The sequence below is a fragment of the Balaenoptera ricei genome, chromosome 15 (assembly GCF_028023285.1).
Source record: "Balaenoptera ricei isolate mBalRic1 chromosome 15, mBalRic1.hap2, whole genome shotgun sequence".
NCBI classification, from domain to species: Eukaryota; Metazoa; Chordata; class Mammalia; order Artiodactyla; family Balaenopteridae; genus Balaenoptera; species Balaenoptera ricei.
This window is the reverse complement of record NC_082653.1, coordinates 89,219,594-89,246,152: the sequence shown is the minus strand read 5'-3', so window position 1 is coordinate 89,246,152 and position 26,559 is coordinate 89,219,594. Positions and strand designations below refer to the sequence as shown.

Here is a 26,559-nt window from a genome sequence, read left to right as displayed (position 1 = left end):
CGCACGCGGGCTCAGTAGTTGTGGCTCACGGGCTCTAGAGCAGAGGCTCAGTAGCTGTGGCACACGGGCTTAGTTGCTCCGCGGCATGTGGGATCTTCCCGGACCAGGGCTCAAACCCGTCTCCCCTGAATTGGCAGGCGGATTCTTTTTTTTTTTTGGCTGTGTTGGGTCTTCGTTTCTGTGCGAGGGCTTTCTCTAGTTGCAGTGAGCGGGGGCCACTCTTCATCGCGGTGCGCGGGCCTTTCACTGTCGCGGCCTCTCTTGTTGTGGAGCACAGGCTCCAGACGCGCAGGCTCAGTAGTTGTGGCTCACGGGCCCAGTTGCTCCGCGGCATGTGGGATCTTCCCAGACCAGGGCTCGAACCCGTGTCCCCTGCATTGGCAGGCAGATTCTCAACCACTGCGCCACCAGGGAAGCCCCCTGGCAGGCAGATTCTTAACCACTGCACCACCAGGGAAGTCCGAGGAATTGTTTTCTTAATTTCTTTTTTAGGTTGTTCATTGCTAGTAAATAGAAATACAGCTTATTTTTGTGTGTTTATCTTGTATCCTACAACTTTAACTTTGTTTAATTTGTTTATTAGTTCTAATAGTTTTTTGTGAATTCTTTAGGATTTTTTGTATATGAGACCATGTCATCTGTGAATAGAGGTAGTTTTACTTCTTCCTTTCCCAGTTTGGTTTTTCTTTTTTTTTTTTTGGCTGCATTGGGTCTTTGTTGCTGCACGTGGGCTTTCTCTAGTTGTGGTGAGCGGGGGCTACTCTTCGTTGCAGTGTGTGGGCTTCTCATTGTGGTGGCTTCTCTTGTTGCAGAGCGCAGGCTTCAGTAGTTGTGGCACACGGGCTCTAGAGCGCAGGCTCAGTAGTTGCGGCACACTGGCTTTGTTGCTCCGCGGCATGTGGGATCTTCCCGGACCAGGGCTCGAACCCATGTCCCCTGCATTGGCAGGCGGATTCTTAACCACTGTGCCACCAGGGAAGTCCTTCCTTTCTACTTGGGATGCCATCTATTTCTTTTTCTTGCCTAATTGCTCTGGCAATTCCAGTACAGTCTTGAATAGCAGTGGTGAAAGCGATGTCCTTGTTTTGTTTCTGATTTTAGGGGAGAGCTTTCAGCTTTTCACCATTGACTGTGGTGTTAGCTGTGGGTTTTAGTAAATGCCCTTGCCTGATTGAGGAAGTTCTCTTCTATTTCTAGTTTGTTGAATGTTTTTGTCATGAAAGAGTTGGATTTTAACAGGTGCTTTTCCTGTACCAGTTGAGATGATCACGTGGTTTTGCCTAACTGCTTCTTAAACAGACTTTCATCATTTGACTTGTCCTGTATTTTGATTCCACTCTACATCCTTACTCCCAAATGTTCACAGATGTCACTATCTTAAGCCTTTGGGGTTCTGTGGTGAAAATTGGGTTATTTCTAAGTGTTCCTCATTGCAGGCTTATCAGCTTTTTCTGGCCTAAGTCAGTTTTCATTCATCCATTTGCTTTCTAGTTTTTGAGTTTCTTGCTTTTGTTTTTTCTCCCTTTCAATAAATGCCAGGCACTTTTGGTAGAGGTGGTGATAGGATGAAACCATCCTTCAGCATTGTAGCACCTGCCCTTACCTCAATATTTCAAGGTGAGGTGAGAGCCCAGGGAATTGCAGGGCATTTCTTAGGGCCCACTGCTGATTCAGGCTAAGTGTCCTGAGCACATCCCAAATTTGAGCACCCACACTGGGGTTTGCAGGGCAGTGGGAAAAAGACAGTGATGCCAGCCAAGCACAAGTGGTGTTGCTGTGACTATTTTGGTGGGTAGTTGTGCTCAGTGCCACCTGCAGGAAGGTTGCAGTATTATTTTGTTGATTGAAAACACCTTCATTTTCTTCCTCCTCTTCTTCCTAAATTTGGAACTCATTGCTATTTTGGACAGCTTAGCCCACTTGATTTCCAGTTAGAAGAGACTAGACCTGCTGCATTTGAAACTGTTTACTTCCTTTGGGCCAAAATAAACTTAGGATTGATAGAGGAAAAGTACAGACCATGATGTTGCTGTTTATAACATGCTATTTATTATAATCACATGCTGTAATTGACTCTACTTCGTTAAGTGACTTGTGTGGTTCATTAGTCAGTTTTGTAGTTTGAATTATATCTGTAATAGTGCTTGTTAGTTGGGTGCTTTGTTTTTCATTTAGTCGCATAGGGGCATTCAGTGAATGGTCACTGGCTGCGAATTTTAGTTGAGGAACTAAGAACCATGTGACAGACGGTTTTAGACATTTGTGCAGAATAAAACTGCAGGTGCCAGACTTCAGTAGTGTGAGAGTGATCAAGTGTAGATCAGTGATTCCCATTGGGGCATGAGGGGCTCCCCAGGGGCATGTATGGCTTGAAAACAAAGCAGTGCTTTGCCTAGTTGCTTTGGTCTTAAGTCATTCTACTTGCTTATTTGATCTTTATGTAACATTATTGGAAGATGGGAGCTATATGTAGAATATGAAAAACATCAATTTAAAGGTTTCTTTACTTGCTATTTATGCTGCAAAGCTTTTTAGTACTGGAGAGTGCTCACTTTTAGTCCGGTACTTCACACGTGGGAGGACAGAGCATTAAAGGGTGATCTCAGAAATGGTGTGGATTAACTGTTTACATTTATAGTAGAAATAAAATCCTGTAATTGTTGTTTCTAATTGTTCCCAATTATAGTTGGAAATGAAACAGAATGGACGCCACTGTTCTGATTAGATGAGGAAATGTAAGAAGTGCTTCAAATTCATTAGAAGGAGTAAGGAGGCCAAATATGTGGGACCCTCACTGATCGTCATGAATTCATCTAGCACTTGGGGCATGGTTTTTCCAGGACGTTGTCAGACGTGCAGCGACAGAGGGATGAGAGGAACCCAAGAACATTTTCAGGTTGAAGGCAAAGCAACATGATAGCAATAAGTTCTCCCATTTCTCTGGGCACTTATGAGATGTTCATTGGTTCTGCAAGTCAGGGTTAGCGCCTACCCTCAGAGAGTTCATGGTCTAGTTGGAGAGAAAGACTGTTTAATAAACAAATATTACAATTTCTGTTAAGTGGTAAATGCCAGGGAGCACTAAAATTGGCACCTAACTTGGATATGTGGGTTGGGGGCATCCAGGAGAGCTTCCTGGAGGTGGTATCTCAGGTATAGCCTAAGGATGAGTAGAAGTTAGCTGGGAGTGATTGGGGTGGAAAGAGAACAAGGGATTGGGGAATCAGGAATCAGGAGGGCATCCCAGACAAGGAGAGAGCACAGGAACAGTATGTAAATGGGGTGGGGGGAGAGGGTTACCTGAGGCCAGGTTCTCAGTGAAGCTGCGATATGGGTGGTGGGAGATGGAGAAGTGGGGCGTTGGACAGAGGGTTTACTTGCAGGTGCTGGGAAGCCGTGGTGGGATCTGAAGGGAGGGAGATGGTCAGGTCTCTTTTTAGGTGGACTGTTGTGGCAGTTTTCTGGCTTGAGGAGGCAAGACTGGAGACAGGTAAATTAAGGGCGCTCCCTCACAGGAAGCCAGCCGGAGATGGTGCAGCAGGGGACCAGCTGGAGGGAGGGTTGCTGCTGTTCTGAAGAGGGGGGAGCAGTTGGACACATTGAATTTAGTTACTTGTTGGTGACTTGCAGAAATGTTCCACGAGAAGTAAAATCAGATGCCTACCTCAGTGTATACAAAGGAGTTACAAATGGATGAGATGAATTAAAAATGGTGGGAAATGTGACAGTCAAATCAGTAAGAGTAGTAGAATCCATGACACACTATTCATGTGTTCTTGGATTAGGAAGGCTTTTCTTTTTCCTTTTCTTTTTTTTTAAATTTTGCATTGTTTTGATTCTTTTTTTTTAACAGAAACTTTAAATCAACATATTATCAAGGGAATTTATTATTTTTTAAAATTTATTTTATTTTTTTATTTATTTTTGGCTGCATTAGGTCTTCGTTGCTGCACACAGGCTTTCTCTACTTGCAGAGAGCGGGGGCTACTCTTTGTTGCGGTGCACGGGCTTCTCATTGTGGTGGCTTCTCTTGTTGCAGAGTACGGGCTGTAGGTGCGTGGGCTTCAGTAGTTGTGGCATGCAGGCTCTAGAGTGCAGGCTTAGTAGTTGTGGTGCATGGGCTTAGTTGCTCCGCGGCATGTGGGATCTTCCCGGACCAGGGATCAAGTCCCCTGTATTGGCAGGCGGATTCTTAACCACTGGGCCACCAGGGAAGTCCCTAGGAAGGCCTTTCTAAGCAGGACAGGGAAGGACTGACTGTGCAGCCCAAGTCACCATAAGTTTGTTCAGTAACAGACGGGGGACATCCCAGGCGTGTGTGACGTAACTACGGTTGATGTCCTATAAAACAGTGAGAAAAAGACAAACCTCCAGTAGGTTGAGATATAGGGCTGGCCTTCGCCTGTCAGAGTGGCCCTGCAGAGTTGACCACTTCCAGTGTTGGGAGGAGCACTGTCAGGTTAGGGGGTCCCAGAACCTCCACCTAGCATTGCTTCGAGAAGGCACTCGCTGTCATTCGCTGTCGCTGAGCTCTTTCCAGTGGAAGAGCCGTGCATAGCTCTTCTAACTGTACCAGTTGTAAGAAAATTTAGAGCACTCTAGGTTCGAAGCAATACATAAAATCGTGTGGTTCATGTTTTCTGTATTCTAAGAAGAAAGACCCTTTACAATAACATGCATAAAGTAAATTGGCTTTTGCTCAAACACTGAAACAAATCTCACTGTAAGAGGAAGTGCAGCTTTTATTTAAAAGATCGGGAGCACCTATCATTGGGAGATGTAAGCGTGTGATAACGCATCTTCACGTAGAAGGAATTATTTTCCCTAAAACTCAGCTATTAGGTAAACAAACCCATCTAGCCTGCATCTTTTCCTGTTTCATTTCCAAAAAAAGGAAAGAAACATTGGATCTTGGCTAGAAACTGTCAGTACATAGTTGCTGCAGAAAACAACTAACTCCTGTTGAGTGTTTTCACCCTTTTGCCAGGCAGCGCTGAGCGGGTTAGGTGTGGTAACTGGTTGAATCCTGCAGCAACATTGAGAGTCAGGTGCCACGTAGAGTGAGTAATGGTACCAAGGGTTCTTACAGCTGAGTAAGAACCCTGCGGGTCCGGCTGCCCCACACCGCTTCACAGTGAAGGCCATTTTTTTTTTTTTTTTTTTTTTTGAAAATAATAGTTGCTGGGTTAATTGTTTATAAGACCAAAACCTACTCTTTTTTTTTAACTTTTTATTTTATATTGGAGTATAGTTTATTAACAGTGTTGTGTTAGTTTCAGGTGTACAGCAAAGTGATTCAGTTATTCATATGCATGTATCTATTCTTTTTCAAATTCTTTTCCCAGTTAGCAAAACCTACTCTTTTTAAAAAATGTTGAATAGTACCCGAGGGAGTAAGTGAAAAGTAGATGTCCCATTCTCTGTAATTTTACCATTAAGTTTAGTGTAGTATTTTTCCTGAAGTTTTAAAAATATATTCAAGTATATATATAACATGTGCAGCATTCTGTAAAGGTCTTTCAAATATTTTTAGGTTATAGTCATTTGTTTCTCATTTGCAGTTTTAAATAACGAGTTCATTTTTAAGGACTCTCACTTAGTATAAATCATAGTTTTTCATAAACTAACAATGTTTTGCTTCCTTAAAATGAAAACAGGTATGTGAGGCTTATTCCTGTTTGTTATGTTGTGGAAGTAATTACACTGAACATGATATTTGGAAAACAATCATTTCTAACCCATTTTATGATTTTTTTAATCTGTAGGAAAAATAACTTAATGTTTTTAGTCTCTGCGTTATGCAGTTTTAACAGGATTAAGTCTAAGCAGAGTAATTATGTTAAGGTTTAGTACTCGGCTTCCCTGGTGGTCCAGTGGTTAAGACTCCATGTTTCCACTGAAGGGGGCATGAGTTCAATCACTGCTCAGGGAACTAAGATCCCGCGTGCCACATAGCAAAGCCAAAAAAAAAAAAAAAAGATTTAGTATTGATACTAAATTTTAAAGGGCACCTCTGAATTTTAGTTTTCAAATTCTTCCCTACAAGGCATGTAACAGTGGAACACCTGATTGCGCAGGTGCGCGTTGAAAACCAAGCCCTGGGTGATGAAGAGTTGGCAGGGGTGGAGCTGGACTGCGTTTGCGGGTGCAAGGCCCTGCGGGGCCCCCATGGGCCTGTGCTGTCAGCTCAGGGGGCCCTCGGGGATGGCCCTGTGGCAGATGGCGGTGTCTGGAGCTGCGCCCAGAGTGGGGAGGAGGGTGCTGCTTGGAGCTGTCGCCTTGGACTGCTGTGCTTTCTGTGGACCGGTTGCAGTGCTGGTGGTGGATTTGGATGGGGGCTAACAAGGTTGGTCCGTGCAGGTTGCTCCTGAGGGTTTCTGCCGTGTCAGCCGGGCTCGCTTCTGGTCTCAGCCTACTTGGTCAGCGACCCCATCAGTTCATAGAAAGCTTGATTTGTAACATGCTTGTCTTTATAAACACAGTGCTTTCAGAGCAAATTCTGCTTGCCTTATACATGGTTTAATAAAAAATAATTATTTACTAGGTGACGATGCTTGTGGTTTATAATGATGAGAAGAAATGCTGCTCACCATTTTTAAAGTTTGTCTTTTTCTAGTTTTATTTTAGAACTGATAGCGTTTCCTAAGAAAATATTTTGTGCTAGTTTATTTCAGGACCGTTAACAGTTTTATTTTCTTTCTTTGGTTTTGCCATTTGCTGCAAGCTCTGTTTTCAACCTTGTGTGACTTGTAATTTTTGATATTTTTCAGGCATGTTTTCTAGATTGTTACTAGATTAGTACAGATGTTCTAAATAGTAGAGATTCAAATTATATGTGGTGGTTGAACTAAAATCCATTTTTGACCAAAGCATTCAAGAACAAAAATTGAGCTTTATATTTCATTTCTACCATATGATGCAAATGTTACATACAGTGTGTACTAGGCAAGGTAAAGGGTATTAAAGGAGAAACAAGTGTAACTTACGAAGCATCTTAACTCAGATTTTAAAACCCTGCTAGGATCTTCATGTTTGTAAAGATACTTATTTAATTTTTTAGGTTTGAAACCAAAGTTTGCACCCTAGACAGAGGACCTCTTCTTTTGGCTGTGCTTGCCGGCTTATGTGTGCTTAGCCACTAGTGAAAGCGAGATAGGAGGGAGACACCGGGGTGATTTATGACGATAGCACTTCCTTTTCCACTGGAAGGTGTCGCTCGTGGCCCACCATCTCCTTAGGGGAGCCTTTTCCCTCCTGGGACTGGCGGCTGCAAATCGAAAGCTGTTGAAGAGCACTGTTTTCCGGGGATACGGGGAGGCTCCTCTGAGTGCCTTCTCCCTCCCCCCACGTTAATCCGCTGGGCCTGGAAGGGGGGGGGGTGCCTGGTGTGAGCCCCGGCTCCGCTGTGCCATCCCTCCCTCCCATGTCCAGGACACTCACGGGGCACGTGGCCTGTGCAGAGGTCATCCCAGTCGTAACACTTTCGGGAGAAGGGAGTGGCCAGGAAGAGTCTAGAGAAATGAGGACAGTGAAGCCTGCACAGGGCACCTCTCTGTAAACAAACGTGTTTACAAAATGTTGACTTTGTATTCATTCCAAGATTTTCTGATGCCGTTGAAAACGTTTTCAATCCATTTTTTCACTTGCTCTTTCAATACTGCTCAGATTATAAATGCAAATCAGATCTCCCTTGAGTCACAGGCTGAGGCCGCCTTTAGGCCATGCTACAAGTAGGAAGGCTCTAATGTTACACGCGGGCTTGAAGTAGCAGTGATGTAAGGGGAGACTGGGAACGGCATTGTGAACGTGCCAAGCGCTGTTAGCAGGAGAACTGGTATCACAGTTGCACTTTTGCTGCTAGGGGTCCTGATGAGCTGAGAGAGACCGGAGCTGGTGTTCTAGCCTGCCGGCCCCAGGAGCAATCTGAGCTGCCGCTGGACGTCGTCTTTTATTTAGGTTGGGGGTGAGTGAGTCTTCCATCTTGGGGATTGTTAACTCAGAAGGAAAAAAAATCCTTTTTTAAAAAAAAATTTAAAACAGGCTATATAAGTTTATTCCACAAACTAATTAAAGCTAACTTTTTGAGTGTTTGTCATGTGTCAGGCACTGCTTTACAGACATTCTCTCTTTTTACTTAATTTAATTCTCTCTTTTTTACTTTATTTTATTCTATAATTTTATCTAATGCTCACATTTTATGAAAGGAACTAAAGATTAATTTTAAAGTGTTCTGAATCCATATCATGATCTGTCCAGGGAGAAAGAATGAGGCAGCAGGGTTGATGGAGGACAAGCCGGGTATGGAAAGAAGCAGCAAAATACATTCTAATAAGATACATGATCACACTCTGTAATGCGGTCCACAGTAAACGCAGGAGAGAGCGCTGGTCATCACTCCCTAACTCATTACTGAGTCAAGCTTGGTGTGGCCTCTGCTGCTGCTTTTGGAGGGTCTGCTTGGAGAGGTGGTCTTCTGGGCTGTGGAGGAGGTACTGGCTAGAACAACATTTACCTGGGCCACGGGTCTGATTAAGCAGGGACAGGATTCTGCGTATAATTGTATAGTTTTATACGTACATGTGTTTCACTGGAGAACAGAACATAAAATTCACATGGTTACAGGAGCGAAGTCAGAACGAGTAGGAAAAAGTAAGGGCATCCAATCGCATGCTCCCTTTCCTTCCCCTGTCATAGCCGCTGAGCTCTGGCTGTGACGGGCCACGGCCTCCCTGCCCTGTCTCCTGTCTGCCTTTCCTCCAGAGCCGCATGGCCTGCTCTTCCTAGAGTTGTGTGTGTCCACACTGGTGCTCTCTTGATGGTGTTATCTTTGGGCATTTTATTACGTTTGAAGCTCCTCTCATAAAACATTTAGCCAAAAGTCTACCACTGTGCCTGCCACTCAGCTCGTGTCTCTGTGTTGTCACCCGCAGGACTTTTACGTGGTCACTCTGCTGTAATCCTGTCTTGCTTGTGATAGGCTTGTGATGGCCAGTAGCTGCATTTGGTTCTTTGATAGAATTTTATTTCAGAGACAAGAAATTAAATTTCTTTTAAAATTGTGATATAAGGCCTACATTAAAACCAACTAGGTTGGTGTCACAGAGCTTTATCTGTCTCATCGATTGGAAGAACCAGGTTGAACAGTGTGGTGCACTGTGCCTCTGACAGCTTTTGAAAACACCGTTTGTTATGCATTAGAAATTAACGTCTCTTTTAGGTAGATGAAAACGTGAGAACATATTGATGTAACTTTTAAAAGTAAAAAGGCTGTAATAGATAAACAACAGGGACCTTTGTATAGCACAGGGAACTATCAATATATTCAATATCTTGTAATAACCTATGACAGAAAAGAATGAAAAAGAATATATATATGTGTATATATATATATGTTTGTATGTATGTATATATAACTGAATCACTTTGCCGTACACCTGAAATCTTGTAAATCAACTATACTTCAATTTAAAAAAATTAAAAAGCATTAGCACTTCCCTCATGGTGCAGTGGTTAAGAATCCACCTGCCAATGCAGGGGACATGGGTTTGAGTGCTGGTTTGGGAAGATCCCACATGCCACGGAGCAACTAAGCTTGTGAGCCACAACTACTGAGCCTGCGTGTCACAACTACTGAAGCCTGCATGCTAGAGCCCGTGCTTTGCAACAAGAGAAGCCACCACAGTAGAAGCATGCACACTGCAACGAAGAGTAGCCATCACTTACCGCAACTAGAGGAAGCCCGTGTGCAGCAACAGAGACCCAACGCAGCCAAAAATAAGTTTGAAAAAAAAAAAAAAAGTATGAGGTAAAGATGTCCAAAAAAAAGAAAGCATTAAAAAAATAAATTGCATGGGACTTCCCTGGTGGCACAGTGGTTAAGAATCTGCCTGCCAATGCAGGGGACACGGGTTCAAGCCCTGGTCCAGGAAGATCCCACATGCCTTGGAGGAACTAAGCCCGTGCGCCACAACTACTGAGCCTGCGCTCTAGAGCCCGCGAGCCACAACTACTGAGCCCGTGTGTCTAGAGCCCGTGCTCCGCGACAAGAGAAGCCACCGCAGTGAGAAACGCGTGCACTGCAACAAAGAGTAGCCTCCTCTCACCACAACTAGAGAAAGCCTGCACATAGCAAGGAAGACCCAACAGAGCCAATAAGTAAATACATACATACATGCAAATAAAATAAAAAGGCTGTTAGTTCTTGCATATGTCCTCCTCACCAGGCTCTAACTGCTCCTTCTGTGCTGAGTCATGGGCTGGACCTCCTTGGGCTGGACCTCCTTAGATCCCAGTAGCCAGTAGCGCTGCTGCCACCCTGCTTCACAGATGGAGCTTCCTGTGTGTGAGGAGCTGGCCTCAGGGCAGTCACTCAGCTAGTGGGCGGAGCTGGGATCAGAGCCCAAATCTGTAGGAGTCAGTCCCTGTTCTTAGCTGGACGCTCTGGTGTCTCCATGTCATAGCCACGATGTTTAGATTAAATGCTGCTTTCGGGCACCTGCCATTCACTTGTTTATAACACTGTAAACCAGTTTCTGTAAACCGGTCCAAATACTCAGTTCACTAAGGACGTCTTGAATTCTTTTTCTTTTTTTAATAAATTTATTTGTTTGTTTATTTTTGGCTGCGTTGGGTCTTCATTGCTGTGCATGGGCTTCCTCTAGTTGCGGTGAGTGGGAGCTACTCTTTGTTGCGGTGCGCAGGTTTCTCATTGCGGTGGCTTCTCCTGTTGCGGAGCACGGGCTCTAGGTGCGCGGGCTTCAGTAGTTATGGCTCGTGGGCTCTAGAGCGCAGGCTCAGTAGTTGTGGCGCATGGGCTTAGTTGCCCCACGCCATGTGGGATCTTCCCGGCCCAGGGATCGAACCCGTGTCCCCTGCATTGGCAGGCAGATTCTTAACCACTGCACCACCAGGGAAGCCCCCCGTCTTGAATTCTTGAATACGAGTTGTAGAGAAGTTGGTAGAAATTAGCAGCAGTTAGAACAACTTTAACCTGGGGTTGGTAAGGTGGGTTGTAGTAAAACATGAAAGTGAAAGATCACTTTGGGAGTCAAGTTAGGAAGTAAAAATCAGTTATCTTCTCTAGAGGATGAGAGCAGTTATGGGGTGTTATTATTGTTATGGTTGCTTAGTAAGTCATTACTAGCCACAGCACAGTGGGAAGCCATTACTACACCGCTGCTGGGTGTGGCTCTGTCCTGCGGGGGAGCTGGGAGGAGGCCTGAGCCATGAGGCTGTCCCTCGTGTGCTCTTCCTCAGTCTCTGTGCCCTTGAACCTGGGCTCCAGTGCTGGTGGAGGAGACAGAGGGGAGCTCGAGGCCAGTGAACAGGTACTGAACAAATGCATGGACTCAGTACTCGAAGGTAAGTTTATTTGCAGCAAGAGGTTTACGTGTCTGTTAATAGAATGAATTGTACTTGTTGAGTGTGTGTTCTACCTGGGCTGGCGGGCCAGGTCCCGGAGAGGAACTGAGCAATGTTGAAATTAGTAGGCACAGTAAAGTTTTTATATATAAACAATGTTCCTTATTTCTATGGGTACTTAATTTTTAAAAGAATATTTGGACTGTTTCAAAGAATATGGAGTGAATTTAAGTATTTTTGGCTTAGTTTATAGAAATCAGTCATTTATACCTGAATATTTTTTGTCCAAGTTTATCTTCCTTGATCTTTCAACAGCAGATTATGATTCACATTACTCCTACGAGGGTGTGGGGGTTTTTTTGAAGTGTGTGTGTGTGTATTTTTAGCCAGAGGAAAGTTTGAGTCATTCCAAAGAAATCTAGATGACAACATGAAAAACAATATGCCCAAAACTTTTTAATTTGAAAATAATGTGTTTTCCTTTGGGGAAAAATAAAAGTATTAACAGTGCCTTAAGCTTATCTCTTACTCACCCTGCAGTTTTCTGATTCTGAGCTACTTGTAAAAATTTTGCTGTCTAGGAAAGTATGGGAGTGCTTCTTGACCACAGAACAAGAATCAGTTCTGTTTTACTTAATAACAATGAAAATTTATTCCAGAAGAATGAGAACATTTTGACACCTTCAGGAATTTAAAAATACATTTTGGAAAGGATTCTGAGATACTTTCTGTATTCTTTTCATCATTTTAAGTCAGTTGATCTAGAATTTCCCCTTGTTGCTTTTGTAGATATATAATCTTAGGGAACTAAGTATGACAACTGTGTTCTGGACTTGCAACCATGAGAAAACTTGTCTCCTTTGCTTAAAAAAAAAAATCAACCAAACCAGCCCTGCTTTACTGGCCTTGTTTGATCAAAGTGTTGACGGTGCCTCTAGTCAGTCTGCATTGGGCCACCACAGGCAGGGCTCCTCTGTGTGTTCCGGCCTTTAACAGCCTGCATTGCTTTTCCCGCCTTCTGCAGTATGCTTTGAGACTGTGAACATGGACTTTTCTCGGCTCCACATGTACACTCCTCCCCAGTGTGTGCCCGAGAACACTGGCTACACGTATGCACTCAGGTGAGCTGCTCGCATGCGTGTTACGTTGTCTTGCCTGCGCTGTTCTTGAATGCTGTTGGGTTAATGGGGGCTTTATGGTACTTGCACCCAACTGCTCTTTGTTGAAAGTGAAAATATCTATGAACTTTATGTTATGCTCTGGTTTTACAAAACTGCTAAACTGACATGGAAATTATGAGGTTGTTTTGAAAACCGAACGTTTCTGATGACTCAGTGATTAGTCACTGCAAATGAATGACTGTTTTAGCCTCCACCCAGGTGGCTGTGGTCTCGAGAACACATCTGTGTGGTTATGGTGGGGTTTTGTGATTTATATTAATGGCTGAATATTTTAAAATTAACAGAACTAACCTGGAAAGTGACTTGCCTTTGAGAGGAGCCATCATAAGTAGAATTTTGATGAAGCCCACGGTTTCAAGACCACAACTTCTGTCAAATGCACTAGGTTTTCTGTTTTTATTTGTATTCTGATTTGATGCTGAACCTTGAAGTTTGAGTCTTAGAAGCTGTTGACTTGCTCTTTGCCTTTCTAGTTTACCAAGTATTGATAGAAAGGATGATTGAGATGAAGCTTAAGTATTATAAAATTATGGGCTACTGCCAAAGGGAAAACATTCCTGGATTGGTGAAGATTTGATTGGCAGATAGAAAAACCTTTGCATCCTGGCAAGATGTTTAAAGCACACAAGGAAAATGCTAGTGTCAGTTTTATCAATGGCTTATCTTCTAAAGGGTAAAAATGTAATTGAAACTTAAAGAAAATTGGAAGGTATTTTAAGAAAACTACTTCTTAACAGCATTAGTCAAATCTCATATTTAATGATTGAGTTTTTAGTCACAATTTTAGATCATGTCACACTTTCTGTGGTAACACACTTTGTTTTTGTTAAAAGTCCTGTACTATTTTAGAACAAAATGAGTGGGCCAACTCAAGTAAAAGTCCTCCTTATTCTGTATTGTGGAGCATAAAAAATAATAATTCCTGGTAATTCATTTTTAGCTTTTATAACCCATTTTATTTTGTTTTTATATTTATTTATTATAACCCATTTTAAATACAGTTTTTAAAAGTTGCCTATGTCTGGGTCTCTACAGAGAGCCCAGCCCTCCTCCAGTGAGGCGTGCGGAGGGATCGGAGGTGGATGAGAACTGAAGTGGGAAAGGCAGGCGGACTGAGCTGTGCTGGGACGTGGGCCTGTGTTTGAGGGCGGGGGGAGGGCAGCGAAGGGTTTCAGCCAGGAGGGGTGGAACCAGGGTTATGCAGATATGGAGAGTGGGGCGGTGCTGTTCAGAGGCTGGCAGGAGTTCAGGTGAGACTCCGTGGGGGCCCAGACCGCGTTAGTGCTGGGCAGGGCGTGGGGAGAGAGGGGTTCGGGAGGGAACACTGGGGGCCTTGTACTTGACTGGAGGAAGGGGATGAAGGAGCAGCCAAGGGTGACAGTCACGGTTTGGCGTGGGCACAGGAGGAGGACCACCAGTTAGCAGGAGGGTGTGTGAGACTCAGGCTCAGGAGCCATGTGGGTGGCAGTTCTCGTCTGGCCATCAGCAGGTCACAATGGGAGCCCGAGGGTGCCCTGGGGGCCGAGGGCCCACAGAGACACAGGAAGCTGTGATGGGCGGGCGCCGCAGCACGAGGAGCAGAACTCTTGCTGAGGGTCCCAGCCACTCGACCCCCAGTCTGGAGGGGGCACGCCCAGCTGTGGACCGGCCTCAAGTGGCCGTGCTGAAGCCGGCTCTGTCCTTGCCTGCCCTTCTCTCTCCTGCCTGTGTGTCTTCTACGTCCCCACTCTTCAGTGAAGCCTCTGTTTACCGTCCAGCTCCAGCGGAAACTCATGGTCCCTGGAGGCTGGGTTTCCCCGCAGCCCTTGGCCACCTGGCCTGGCCCGAAATTGTCCTCCTCATATCCTTGTCCTTCCAGACCCTCCCCTTCCGCCTGCTGAACTCCCCAGTCTGACCGTCTGTCTCATTACCACCTGGGTGGCCCCTGGCTGACCACTCCATGTCTAGCACTGCTGGCCTGCAGCCTCAGCACTTCCAGTAAACACGTAAAGGCTCCTGCAGCATCCTGCTCATGCCATTTCTTTAAGATGTTTTTCTATTATGGAAAATGCCAAGCAGTGTGAAAGTTTGGAGAATAGTGATGATAAGCCCCTTCGCCTCTCACTTAGTTTCAACAGTTACCAGTACTTGGTCTCCCCTCCCCAGTGGGTTGTTTTGAAGCAAATCTAAAAGATAACGATATTTTTAGAACAACTAGTCAGAATACCAGGTGTTGAGAACCCAAGGTAGAAGGAGGGGAGAGGAGAGAGTCTGGGGCAGGTGACTGTCACACATGTTGCTAGGCAGGCGGGACCTGCTGGGCTGGGAGACAGGGAGGGCGTTGACCTCACTGGTAGGAGTCCCTCCGGGGGCTTGCAGTGTCTGGAGCCGTACAGGGAGGGCAGTCGAGCTTTTCCAGGTGAGAGTGTTGCCAGGCCCTGGGACAGAAGGCCAACAGGGCAGGGGACACAGCTGGGGGTAGCTGTGACAACAGTCAGAGTTGGGGTCCCTGTGAGGCAGGAGAACCATTGTGGTGAAAGGTCATCAATGATGGGTGGTGAGGTTTGAGGCTGGGACTTCAGAGGGGCAGTGCTGGGGTTAGGTACTCAGGTAGAGCAGTACTCTGAACGGTAGGACTTTGGGCAGAGCCTTAGAATTGTCACCGGGTGTGACTTGCTTTGCCCACATGCCCTCTCCCAGTTACCGGCTGCACCTTTGACAGTATAGCCAAATTCAGCGCTGGTGGCGCACTGCCCACTCCACGGCTCATTGCTGCCTGGTGTCCATCCGGCTTTCAGCTGAGGTAGATTTTTTCCAGCCTTTTAATTAAAAGTGCATCTTGGGAATTCTCTGGCAGTCCAGTGGTTAGGACTCAATCCCTGGTTGGGGAACTAAGATGCTGCAAGCCTCGTGGTGCAGCCAAAAACAAACAAATAAATAAAAGTGCATCTAAATACCAGACATTTTAAAAAGAACAATGCATAGTTGATGAGAGAACTAAACTAAAATCTTATACTCTTAAGGATTAGATCTATACTTTATATTTGGGGTCTTTGTCTATATTATCTTCTTTTATATCCTAGTTTGGTCACTTAATTCTCTTTAATCCTGGATTAGACACCTCAGTTTAAAATTTTGTGCCCCACCCCAGCTTTATAGAAAAATTAATAAAGGAGCTTCCCTGGTGGCGCAGTGGTTGAGAATCTGCCTGCCAATGCAGGGGACGCGGGTTCGAGCCCTGGTCCGGGAAGATCCCACATGCCGCGGAGCACCTAAGCCCGTGCGCCGCAACTGCTGAGCCTGCATTCTAGAGCCCGCGAGCCACAACTACTGAGCCTGTGTGCCACAACTACTGAAGCCCGCGTGCCTAGAGCCCATGCTCTAGGAGAAGCTCGCGTACCGCAACGAAGAGTAGCCCCTGCTCACAGCAGGTAGAGAAAGCCCGCGTGCAGCAACGAAGACCCAACGCAGCCAAAAATAAAATAAATAAATTTATTTTAAAAATTAGTAAATAAAGTAACCTTTAACATGGCATGTGATGAGGTTGCGCTGCCTCGGGGCGGTGCTGGTGTCCTGTGTCTCCATCAGACACTCGAATCTTTCTGCTGGGCCCTGGGTGCACCTGTCTGTGGGAACCTGTTACAGATGATGGTTGGGATCCCAGCCTAGGGCAGGAGAACACAGGAGCTGGTGGAGCACTCACGGAGTCGTGGGGTGGGCGCCCAACGCCTCAGGAAAGCCCCTCGGATGCAGACAGAGGCGCTTGTCAACATTCAGGTCTGAAGTCAGCACAGAACTGTTGGTCCCCGCCTCCCTCTCTCCCCCCCTCTCTCCCTCCCTCTCTCCCCCCTCTCTCCCCCCCTCTCTCCCTCCCTCTCTCCCCCCTCTCTCCCCCCCTCTCTCCCTCCCTCTCTCCCCCCTCTCTCCCCCCCTCTCTCCCCCCCCTCTCCCCCCCTCTCTCCCTCCCCCTCTCCCTCCCTCTCTCCCTCCCTGTCTCCCTCCCTCTCTCCCTCCCCCTCTCCCTCCCCCTCTCCCTCCCCCTCTCCCTCCCCCTCTCCCTCCCTCCCCCCCCCCCCCAACTGTGAACACTGCTGCCGGGTCTGTTGAGCTGAGCACTGTCCAGCTCAGAGTGGAAGTACCCCTGTGCCTCCCTCCTTTCAGCTGCAGAGGTAACTCTTGTTCCCGGTTTGGAGGTCTTTTCTGTGCTCTTACACATCTGTGTTGGTAATATGTGCTTTTATTTATTATTGAATATTTAATTTATTTGATTTTGGCATTGCTGCACAGCTTGCTGGATCTTAGTTCCCCGACCAGGGGTTGAACCCTGTGCTTTTGTGTTATATATATTTTTAAAAACATGAATAGGATGATAATAGAGTATTTCTTTTTTCATTTAACAGTATATCTTGGAGGTCTTTCTGTGACAGTATATATAGATCTTTTATGTTTTCTAACGGCCTCACTGCATTACGTAAGGTACATGTATCCTAGTTTATTTCATCATCCCCTTATTAATGGACATTTCCCAGTCGTTTGCTCTTTTTTTTGGCCATGCTGCGCGGCTTGCAGGATCTCAGTCCCCCAACCAGGGATTGAACCCGGGGTCATGGCAGTGAAAGTACGGAATCCTAACCACTAGGCCACCGGGGAACTCCCTCATTTGCTCTTACAAACAGCCGCTATACTGGCTTCTTCCCAGGGCCCTCTCTAATCAAAGTAACAGGTATTTGGAACACCCTTCTGCCGGCAGGGGCGTTGTGTTAGAGGTCCTGTGTTGGAAAGCCAGGACCCTGTCCAGACTGGCAGCGTTGTCGTGTCCCCTGAGTTGCAGCCTCTGGGGCATGTGTGGGTGGGAGATGGGTGCGGGTGCCATCGTCAGCTTCTTGCCTTCTGCACGTTTGCGTATTTGTCTAGGTTGCTCCTCGAGACACACACCTGGTCTGGGGCCTGACAGAGGCCGGTGGACTTGAACTGCACTGTCCTCTCTTGATGTTCAAGTTCATAAATGGCCGTCCTCTAAAGCCAGGACTTAGGTTAAGAGGAAGATGGTGGAGGGGTATTGATCCATTTTTACGTGGTAGATTCTGACTTGAAATAACAATGTTCTTAAACGAGAATTGTAATTATGTAAAATACTAAAAATAATCTTGGAAGAAAAGTAAGCATATTTTATACTAAAATTAGGTAGAGCTTAGCGTCCTTGCTGCTCAGTGTGGGTTAGTGCAGCCTCTCTCTTGCCCCCACTCCAGCCTCTCAAGTTGAGGAGGACCTTTTCCTGAAGTTATGTGTGACGCCTCAAATGGATATGACAACTTGAAGCAATTTGTAATAACTTTCTGAGGGTTTGATTTAACAGTTTTTAGTGTCATATCTGATAAGTTTATGATGAATTTGATTCTGAAAATATTTTTATAATATAAAATAAAACGCGGAAATGTTCTTAAGTCCATTTACTTTACTCAGATACCCCTGGTTACCGTGGATTTCCAGATCCTTAGCCCGGTGGTCTGCTGTCCTGAGCAGGGGCTGTTCTCCCACTGCCTACTGGACGTGCCCCCAGCGTCTCTACCTCTTCCTGTGGATAAACTACTTGAGGGGTTTGGAGCTCCCTTCTCCGCCACAGCAGGGCCTGCCCAGGGCCTCCAGGGTGCAGGCCGTCCTCTAGCACGCACGCGCACGAAGGCCCTTTGGTTGAAGCCAGGCCCAAGGTTCTCTTGCAGCCCCACCTTCTGTGCCTTGGGCTGCAGTTCTTCTCTTGGCCTGCTTTGTTCCCTGTGGCAGCCGTGGCCTCTCCCTCCCTCTCTCACCTTCCTCCTTCCTGTCGGGTTGTGAGCTCACCTCCTGGAGGTGTGGAGTCCTCACTGTGTGGTGGCCCCGGCTGCTGGACTGTCTGTAGGATCCCCGCCCCCAAGGAGGCACAGAACAGGTTCTCGACTCACGTTTCTGGATTTGGAAAACTTGCTGACAGCACAGAAGGATCTGTGTTTTTTGTTTGTTTGTTTTTTGTTTTTTGTTTTAAATCAGGATCTGTGTTTTGGTTTAAGATAATTACGTGGAAAGGTAACGGAGTGGCTTCTCTGTGTACTAGTTTGTCTCTGGGTTTATGATGAATTAAATGCGAAGTGCGCTGGTGGCTCAGTCACTGGCTTTTCCTTTTCTCCTTACGTTGATTCATTCAGTGACCTACTGGGATCTCGGATTAAATGTCACGTAGTGGTCACTGTCTCATTAACTGCTTTATCAGGCAGTGTCTACTAGTAAATGGTTATGATTTTCTAACAACGTTGACCTCCTTCCCTGTAGGTGGGGAGTCTCGTGAATTTAGCACGTCCTGACGCACTTCCCAGGGCCGGGTGTAGCCTTGAACACCAGGCAGCTGGGGGATTCATTTCACATGTGCTGTGATCAGAGCAAATGTAGGGGCATCAGTTGTTGAACAAGTTGGGTGCCAGCTTGCTTTTGCTCTGTCGGAAAGGCTTCACATAGTGATGGCTGTTTTTTTCGTTTTTTAAAAAAATATTTATTTATTTATTTTGGCTGCGCCGGGTCTTAGTTGCGGCATGCGGGATCTTTGTTGCAGCATGCAGACTTTTAGTTGTGGCATGTGCTGTTTTTAAAAATTCACACTAGGTTGCACGTTCTGTTTGTTATTTGTTTGTTTTAAAAGTGGTGCGGTAAGCGGTGTTTATGACGAGGTTTTTTCCTTCTAGTTCAAGTTATTCTTCTGATGCTCTGGATTTCGAGACTGAGCACAAATTGGATCCTGTATTTGATTCTCCAAGAATGTCCCGCCGCAGTTTGCGCCTGGTCACCACAGCCCGTGCCGCTGAGGATGGCCCCACTGGGGACAGAGCAGCCAGGTGAGCGAAAACAGTTAAAACCAAACACATGAGGTTTCGGTCTGTAAGACTTCACTCTCTCGAATTTACGGATATGTGTGTACACACACAACTGCACACATGGTCGTAGCTGTACTGTGAATGAGGCTGAAACCAGGGCTGGGGTGTGCGGGTTGTTTGGCGCTGGAGTAAAGAGGGAGGCGGACACCCCTCCCGTCCGGGGCAAGTGTTCCCAGCTCATCTGCGTAGCGGGCCCCACCAGCGGTTAAGGGAGGAGCCCTACCCATCATCATGTGGCCCTGCAGGTGTCTGTGTTGTTAGTGCTTTAAATCTGTTTATAAAATCTGTGTGAACTGAAAGATACACGTGTGAAGTTTAGATGTTTACCTGTATTTATGATTGTCCTGTTCACTTGATTTCTGAACTCTCCACGTGCCCATCACTTATTTGTGCCCAAGAAGGAGCAAAAGTGTGCAGGATCTTTGTACCATTTAGAGATAAAGAATAAAAGTAACAGCTTTCCTTTAACATCACTCACGTAAGAGTGACGAGTTTCCTGCGTGAGTGGTCGACTCTTGGGAGTGGGACGGTGGCTGTTGAGAGGTGACGGGACACTGGCCTGACAGCAAGGCTGGGCGCTGGTGTCTGTGGCGGCACCTCCCCATCTGTGGTTCACACTCACACACTGCTCGCCCCGCAGCCACCTGGGATTCATTTGCAGTGAGGTTCTTGGATATCCTGGTTTGGGGTGTTCATGCAGGTACTGCTGTGGGAACCACGGCTGTAACAGGCTGGTTCTCTGTCCCCGGGCAACACTGGGACCAGGTTTCCTGGTGCACCTGCTCATGGGGGCCTTCCTGTCTCTGCTCCCTGCCTTTTGCTCACTTCTCGCTCCCTCAGTGGGGAGGGTCTTCAAGGGCTTTGTCTCCATCCTTGTGGTGGATCCAGTACAGAAAGGATTTTGGTGACAGCCTCTCCTCGCTGTACTTGACGCAGTTCCGCCTTTACTAGTGACTGAGAAACAGTGCGGATGGATGCAGTTACTTGTTTTAAATGGTGGGGGGGACACTAAATTTATAAATCATATAATTTCAAAATATAGGTCACTTTTATTCTTAGGTTGTTTTTAGTTTGAACCACTTTTGGGTCATGAGGCCCCAAATAATCTGAGAACTACTTTGTGTGTACAATTTTAGGAGGAGTTCTTGAGCCCAGCTTAACAATTCCTTTTTTAGATTAACAGATGTCTCATTACAGCAGAAAGGGCATAAGAGCACGTTGCCTTAACAGTAGTATATTCATTGTCAGGCAGAGATTTTGTGTTGGTAAAATGTAATCATTTGTATTTACTAGAAAAAGTCTGTAGACTTGTTCCTTTCTCCTTCCTTTTTAGACTAGCAAAACAGCGCAGCAGTGCACACAAGCCGGCATTTAGTATCAACCACACCTCAAGGAAGGTCCTGTCCTTGGCCGTCAGCCAGAGCGGCTCCAGTGCCATGCGGGCTGCGGCTTGTCTGCGGCCTCCTGTGCTGGACGAGTCTCTGATCCGCGAGCAGACCAAAGTGGACCACTTCTGGGGTGAGTCACCTCCAGTGGTTTCTCCGCTTCTTCTGGGAAGAAGGGGCGTCATGGCCGGGTTGTCCCTTTTCCCCTTACTGGGGGGAAGGAGCCCCAGGAAGTCTGGAGGCCTTCCTCTGGACTGAGATTGGAAATGCAGGGAAACTGCTTCCAGCTGCCGATCGTGTGTCGTGATATGGAAGATGGAGTGGAGTGGTCAGGGCAGTCTGATTAACTCTGTGTGTCTAAATGCATGACTTTTGTGGGATGTTTAAGCAAAGTCATTGGTAAACTCACCAGCATGATTTCAAGTTCCAGACAGCAATTTTTGTCTCATTGGAAAGCATCTAGTATAGACGAATTGACACTAGGAAATGATGTGGCTTGTGACCTGGATTGACTAAGGCAGCAGCGTGACCCCAGTCCTCCCTGTGGAGTACTCGATGGCCACAGGGGCCATGGCTTCGAGGGGCCGCAAAGCTGCTTGTGTCCACTTGATGTTCCGGTTGGCCCTTCTGAGAAGATTCAAAGATTAGATTCGTTCCAGAAATCTTATGTGCTGATTTGGGAAGCCCTGGAGTTCGTATTCGGTTTTGCTCACTAGCAGAGTAGCTCCCGGGCAGCAGAGGAGGCGAGTGTGCTGGTGCTGAGGTTCCTGCCTGTTCTTCTGTGCACAGCATGGGGGTGTGTGTGTAGACAGTGTGGGAGTGCGTGAGAACAGAGTGTGTGGGGAGGTATTTTCTCCAGAGATGTACTTTCACCTGGAATTGAAAGCAAGCATCTGCATATACATGGAGAAATTTCTGTTAATTCTAGGCGTTGTAGGAAGTCAATCTTGACCAGTGCCATGATGCTGATTTATTAACCACTGTAACCTTTACTTTTGAGTTTGTGTATTTTGTTCTCTTTCGATAATCTGAGCTCAACAGCAAAAATATATGTGTGTGTTTTAGGTCTTGACGATGATGGAGAGCTTCAAGGTAATTTTGTCCTTTTCTTCCCCACATTTTTCAAGATGGAGGTTTTAGTTAGGTGTTTGCAGATTGTAATAAGCGGGTTCCATCTCCTTTTTGCAAACTTCAGGTGGGAGTAAAGCTGCCATTCAGGGAAACGGCGATGTGGCCGCAGGGGCCGTAGAAGCAGCGGGGAGCAACGGCTACACCTGCAGCGACTGCAGCCTCCTTTCCGAGCGCAAAGGCGCGCTCACCGCGTACTCCGCTGCCCGTGGCCCGGCCTCAAGGATTTACTCGAGGGATAGGAGTCAAAAACGTAAGTCTTGCTCTTTTAAAAGTTAGAAAAAGAGTTCGCATCCAAATATTAGATATTTCTTTTTCTTTTTATCAACCATGTCTTATAAGCCTCAGTGTCTGCACTGTTTCTACTGTAGACTCGAACTCAAAGTTATCCTTTAAAAGTTTAAGAGATGCACCAAAAATTACCTCTGTTCCCTCCTCTCTCAACTTACATTTGATGTGGTTGGTCTTTTTGTACCTGGGAGTGTTTGGAATTCCATAAATTTGAACTTGGCGTAAGCAGGAGAAACCTTGTCCTGAACTGGACCTGTGGGCTGTGCGGTCACCTGCAGACGCTCCTTCTTTTCCTGGGAGCGCAGACTCCAGGCGCCCAGGGAGTCAGGGTGGGAGGCAGTGATGCTTGAGGCAGGGACGTGTTCTCTCTGGTCTCTGTTGTGGGTGAGAGTCCGTGACCGCAGGGGCAGCTCACCGGGAGTGTGCGGGTTCTGGGGGGCACATGGCACACCAGCCTTGTTTGGGAGGGTGGCAGGCATGGTGAAAGGTCTCACGGGGCAACCTTGGCCCCACTGACCACCAGAGGAGGCCCTTGGGACCCCGGTGCGCCTGCCTGACCACAGAGGGCCGGGGCCTGGCCACGTTCCCGGCTCTGATCAACACCTGGGCCAGACTGAGTCGGCCTCGCTGCTGGGCCCCTGGGGAGAGCACAGCTACAGAGGCCCTTCCGGGGGCCACCGTGTGACCAAGGTGCCCCTCCAGGCTCGGGGCTCCGCGGCTGCTGTGATCACTGTTCGCCTTAAGGGAACACATAGGGAGGCTGGGAGCCCTCGACTTGAAACATGTGTCGCCTTGTTTCCAAGCCCTTGGTACCTCGTCTCTTTAATCTGAGCCCTGGACTGCGTGGCAGAGCCGGAGGACATGCTCGGGCGGGTGAGCAGGGTCTGTACGGGACAGTGCAGGAGGGCAGGGCGCCGTCTGCCCACTCCCTGTGTTCCTGGCTGTGCCCTGCGCACGAGGGTGCCCAGTTCATACTTCTCAAATGATGATTTTTGACATAATGAAGGATGGTACCTGGACTGACAGTTATTTCTATTTTGGCATCTCATCCTTGTGGCTAGACCTTCTGGTTTTGGCTGCTGTAGTGTTACCGACCTCCTTAGCGTTAGTAGAGCAGTGTGGGAACACAGTGAGGGGAAGGGGGTGGCAGAATCAATATGAGGGTTTCCTCTGTAGCAGTTTCTGGATCGTGTGGGTGCTGTGGAGACCAGCATCGCTGAGCGCTCACTCTGCCCCCGCGCTCTGTACCCATGTCCTCACTGACCCTCACAGCAGCCCCGCTGAACGGTTGTCACCCTCATTGTACAGACCGGTAAACTGAGGTTCAGCCAGCTTCAGACACTTGCTGGTAAGTGATGGAGCTTGGACCTGGCCCCAGGCATCTCGCCTGCAGGGCGCCCTCCCTGAGACGCTGTGTCCTCTGAGTGCTCTCCCAGGGCCGAGACTCCGTACCTGACATGCTGTGTATCGGGTTTTGAGGCTGCATTTTGAAGTGTGCCGTTGCTGAGTTGAGCATAACACCCTTCTCAGGGTAAAAGCACGTTCCACAAACGGTACCTGGTGGAGTTGTGGTGCTCGCAGGTCGCCGCCTGTCTGTGGCAGTGTCTGCTGCTCTCCCCCAGCTCCGTCTGCGTCACCAACAATGCAGCCACTTGTTCTGACAGCATGGGGGATGGTGGGCCTGAGCCCAGCTTTGCGGTTGCTGTGTCTTCAGAGGGAAGGTCAGCCGTAGTAGCTTTGGTGGCAGCTTCTGGAAACTCATCCCACTTCCTGCTTAAATCGGTCTTGAGTATTTTGGCGGAGTAAACAAGTTACTATACTGTTAGTTGCTTTGGGCTTCTATTCTTATCATGCCCCTTGCTCTTTTAGATTATAGCAGTGGTTTGTAGAGCCCATGCTAATTTATTACCTTTGAAAAAATTTGTTTCTAATTATTTGAGTAAAACATTTATCAAAGAACTTTTGAAAACCACAGAGCTGTGCAAGGAAGAAAATTAAAATCCCCCATAGCCTACACCCAGAGGCTTTTCACTCTTATTGCGTGGTTGAGGTCACACCGCATGAATTTGTTACATAAGCATATTTACTCAAAATGTGGGTAACTCTTCACAATCACAAGTTAACCCCCACTCCACATTTCCTTTCTTTTTGTTCTTTTTCTTACATTCTCATTGTGAAATCTTTAAACCTTTAAATTTATCTATTTATTTAATAGATGAATTAAGTCTCCCCTTGTCCCTCCCCAGTCCCTGTCTGGTTTCGCTTTTGGAGGGAGCTGCAGCTAATCCTGTTCATTGTGGGTTCTCCTGCCTTTTTAATGAGGTGAAAGTCATATAACATGAAATCAACCAACTATTTTAAAGCGTACAGTCCACTGGCATTTCGCAGTGTTGTGTAAGCACCACCTGAATTTTGCTTTCATGTTCCTACAGAAACATGGAGTGTGTTTTTGTCTTTACTTCAAGTACATGGTTTTGCAGTTTTTTTCATTTTAAATGGTAATTGCGATGAACTTCATTCTTTTTGATGCCTGTCTAATATTGCATTTATGGTTGTATCGAAATTTGTTTAGTCAGTGTCTAGGTGGACATTCAGGCTTTCTTGTTTGTACACTTTTAAAAGCAGTGTTTTCTTTGGGTGTATTTGTGTATGTGCACAAATCTTCGGGGTAGGCAGGCCAGAAGTAGCATAGGTACGTTAAACATCATTCATCCCGCCTGAGCCACGTAGTTTCTGATTCTGAAACTTTTTGAGGTTCAGGTTGAGTGCGTTGTTGACAAAACGTGATTTTCTGGGCCACATCAGAAAGGCTTTAAAAGCCTTCCATGTGTTTTCCCTGGGACATCGAACAGTGCTCAACAAAGCAAGATGCTGATAGGACGCGTACAGATGAACAGATTCAGTACTCCTGTGAGGATTGGCATCTGTGTGAGAAACCTGTAGGGACTGGAGACCCGGGAGACCCGGCTCTGCCAAAAGGCGCTCCTACGTGGGCCGGTGCGCCTCGGGCCTCCCTGGCCCCTGGGCTAACCGCACAGAAGGACCCAGGGAATTGGAATCTGAAAACACACACTTCTGTGTTTTTTCTCTTGCCTAAGGCAATGCTTGCGTCCCCCAGTAGAAGATGTAAACTAACTTAGAAAAGATAGGTCTGAATGAATGAATGAATGAGTGAATGAAAAGTCATTCCTTTGAAACTTTGTCATTTGTCTTGGTTGCTTTGAGCAGAATTTTGCTAATTGAATCAGCCTCAGTCTTTAGAGAAGTAAGGACAGAAACATCTGCTGCTTCCGGGAGAGGGACAGGCCAACTTGGCTGACTTCGGGGTCTGACGGCTGTGACTGCCGAGCAGCTAAGGCTGAAGTGGACGGCGTGACACGGCTGCGGCTCGGCCTCTGAGCTGCGCAGCTGAAATACTACTGACCGGCTTCAAGGGGGAGCAGCTCCGACGGAGCCCGTCCTCCTGAAGAAACCACAATTAGCAATTAAATATATTTTAAAAAGTGTTCCACCCAGCAGCTTCTAAATAAATACTTATCACTGCTGAGAAAAGAAGATTTTGTACAATTTCAGTTTAAATAGATTCTTCCAATTGACTTCCCAAAAGACTGACCAGGATTGCCCTCCCCCTATGGCCACGTGAGGGTCCCCATTCCATGTACTCTTGCTAAATAAGTGTTTATATTTTTGTTCTTTTAAAACGTTGCCGATTTGATGAATGAAAAATGGATTTTAGTGTCACTGATGGTCAGTGAGACAGATCCTGCATTACCTCTTCATGAATTTTTCTGTTTTTGTCCGACCTCTGTATAAAGTTCACACTGCGGTGTAAAACAAAGAAGAGTGTGAGTTGGGTAACACAGAGTTGGCCCTGACACTTGGTGGCTTCTGGCCCCAGGTTTACATTTGTTTTGGTTCAGGGCTCCAATTCACAGATAGCCTACTCCTTTATTCAGGCTATCTGGGGGGGAAAAACTCTGATTTTATTTCTTCTAAATCACTCCAGCTCAGACCTCTCCAGTCCCCGCTGGCCTCACGCATGTACCCTAAACTCAGGGAGCTGAGCCAGGGGTGAGTGGATGGGCTGGGTGTTTGTGCTTTGGGGCACGCCGGCAAGCAGCCCCGTCTGCAGGCCGTCCCGTGGAGCCCCTGTGCAGGACCAGGCCTCATACCTCAGCTGCCACTCAGTGAAGAAACTTTTTTTTAAACATCTTTATTGGAGTGTAATTGCTTTACAACGTTGTGTTAGTTCCTGCCGTATAACAGAGTGAATCAGTTATACGTATACATATATCCCTATATCCCCTCCCTCTTGCGTCTCCCTCCCACCCTCCC

At 46.7% G+C, this 26,559-nt stretch overlaps 1 protein-coding gene across 12 annotated transcripts in view; it reads left to right on the top strand.

Moving 5' to 3' along the window:
- Nucleotides 1–26,559, top strand: part of SUN1 (Sad1 and UNC84 domain containing 1) — a 53,019-nt gene that overhangs the window by 2,791 nt on the left and 23,669 nt on the right. For 3 of the 12 annotated variants that reach the window (XM_059898001.1, XM_059898000.1, XM_059897999.1), the window contains exons 1-6: nucleotides 11,228–11,361; nucleotides 12,386–12,482; nucleotides 19,232–19,381; nucleotides 20,754–20,938; nucleotides 21,871–21,897; nucleotides 22,001–22,186. In XM_059898001.1, coding sequence (XP_059753984.1) covers nucleotides 11,343–11,361; nucleotides 12,386–12,482; nucleotides 19,232–19,381; nucleotides 20,754–20,938; nucleotides 21,871–21,897; nucleotides 22,001–22,186 — 664 coding nt within the window. In that variant the 5' untranslated portion in view covers nucleotides 11,228–11,342. Of the gene's footprint in view, nucleotides 1–7,861; nucleotides 7,964–11,227; nucleotides 11,362–12,385; nucleotides 12,483–16,921; nucleotides 16,998–19,231; nucleotides 19,382–20,753; nucleotides 20,939–21,870; nucleotides 21,898–22,000; nucleotides 22,187–26,559 lie in introns of those variants that run through there. The other 9 variants (XM_059897997.1, XM_059897996.1, XM_059898004.1 and 6 more) reach the window with 8 other exon arrangements.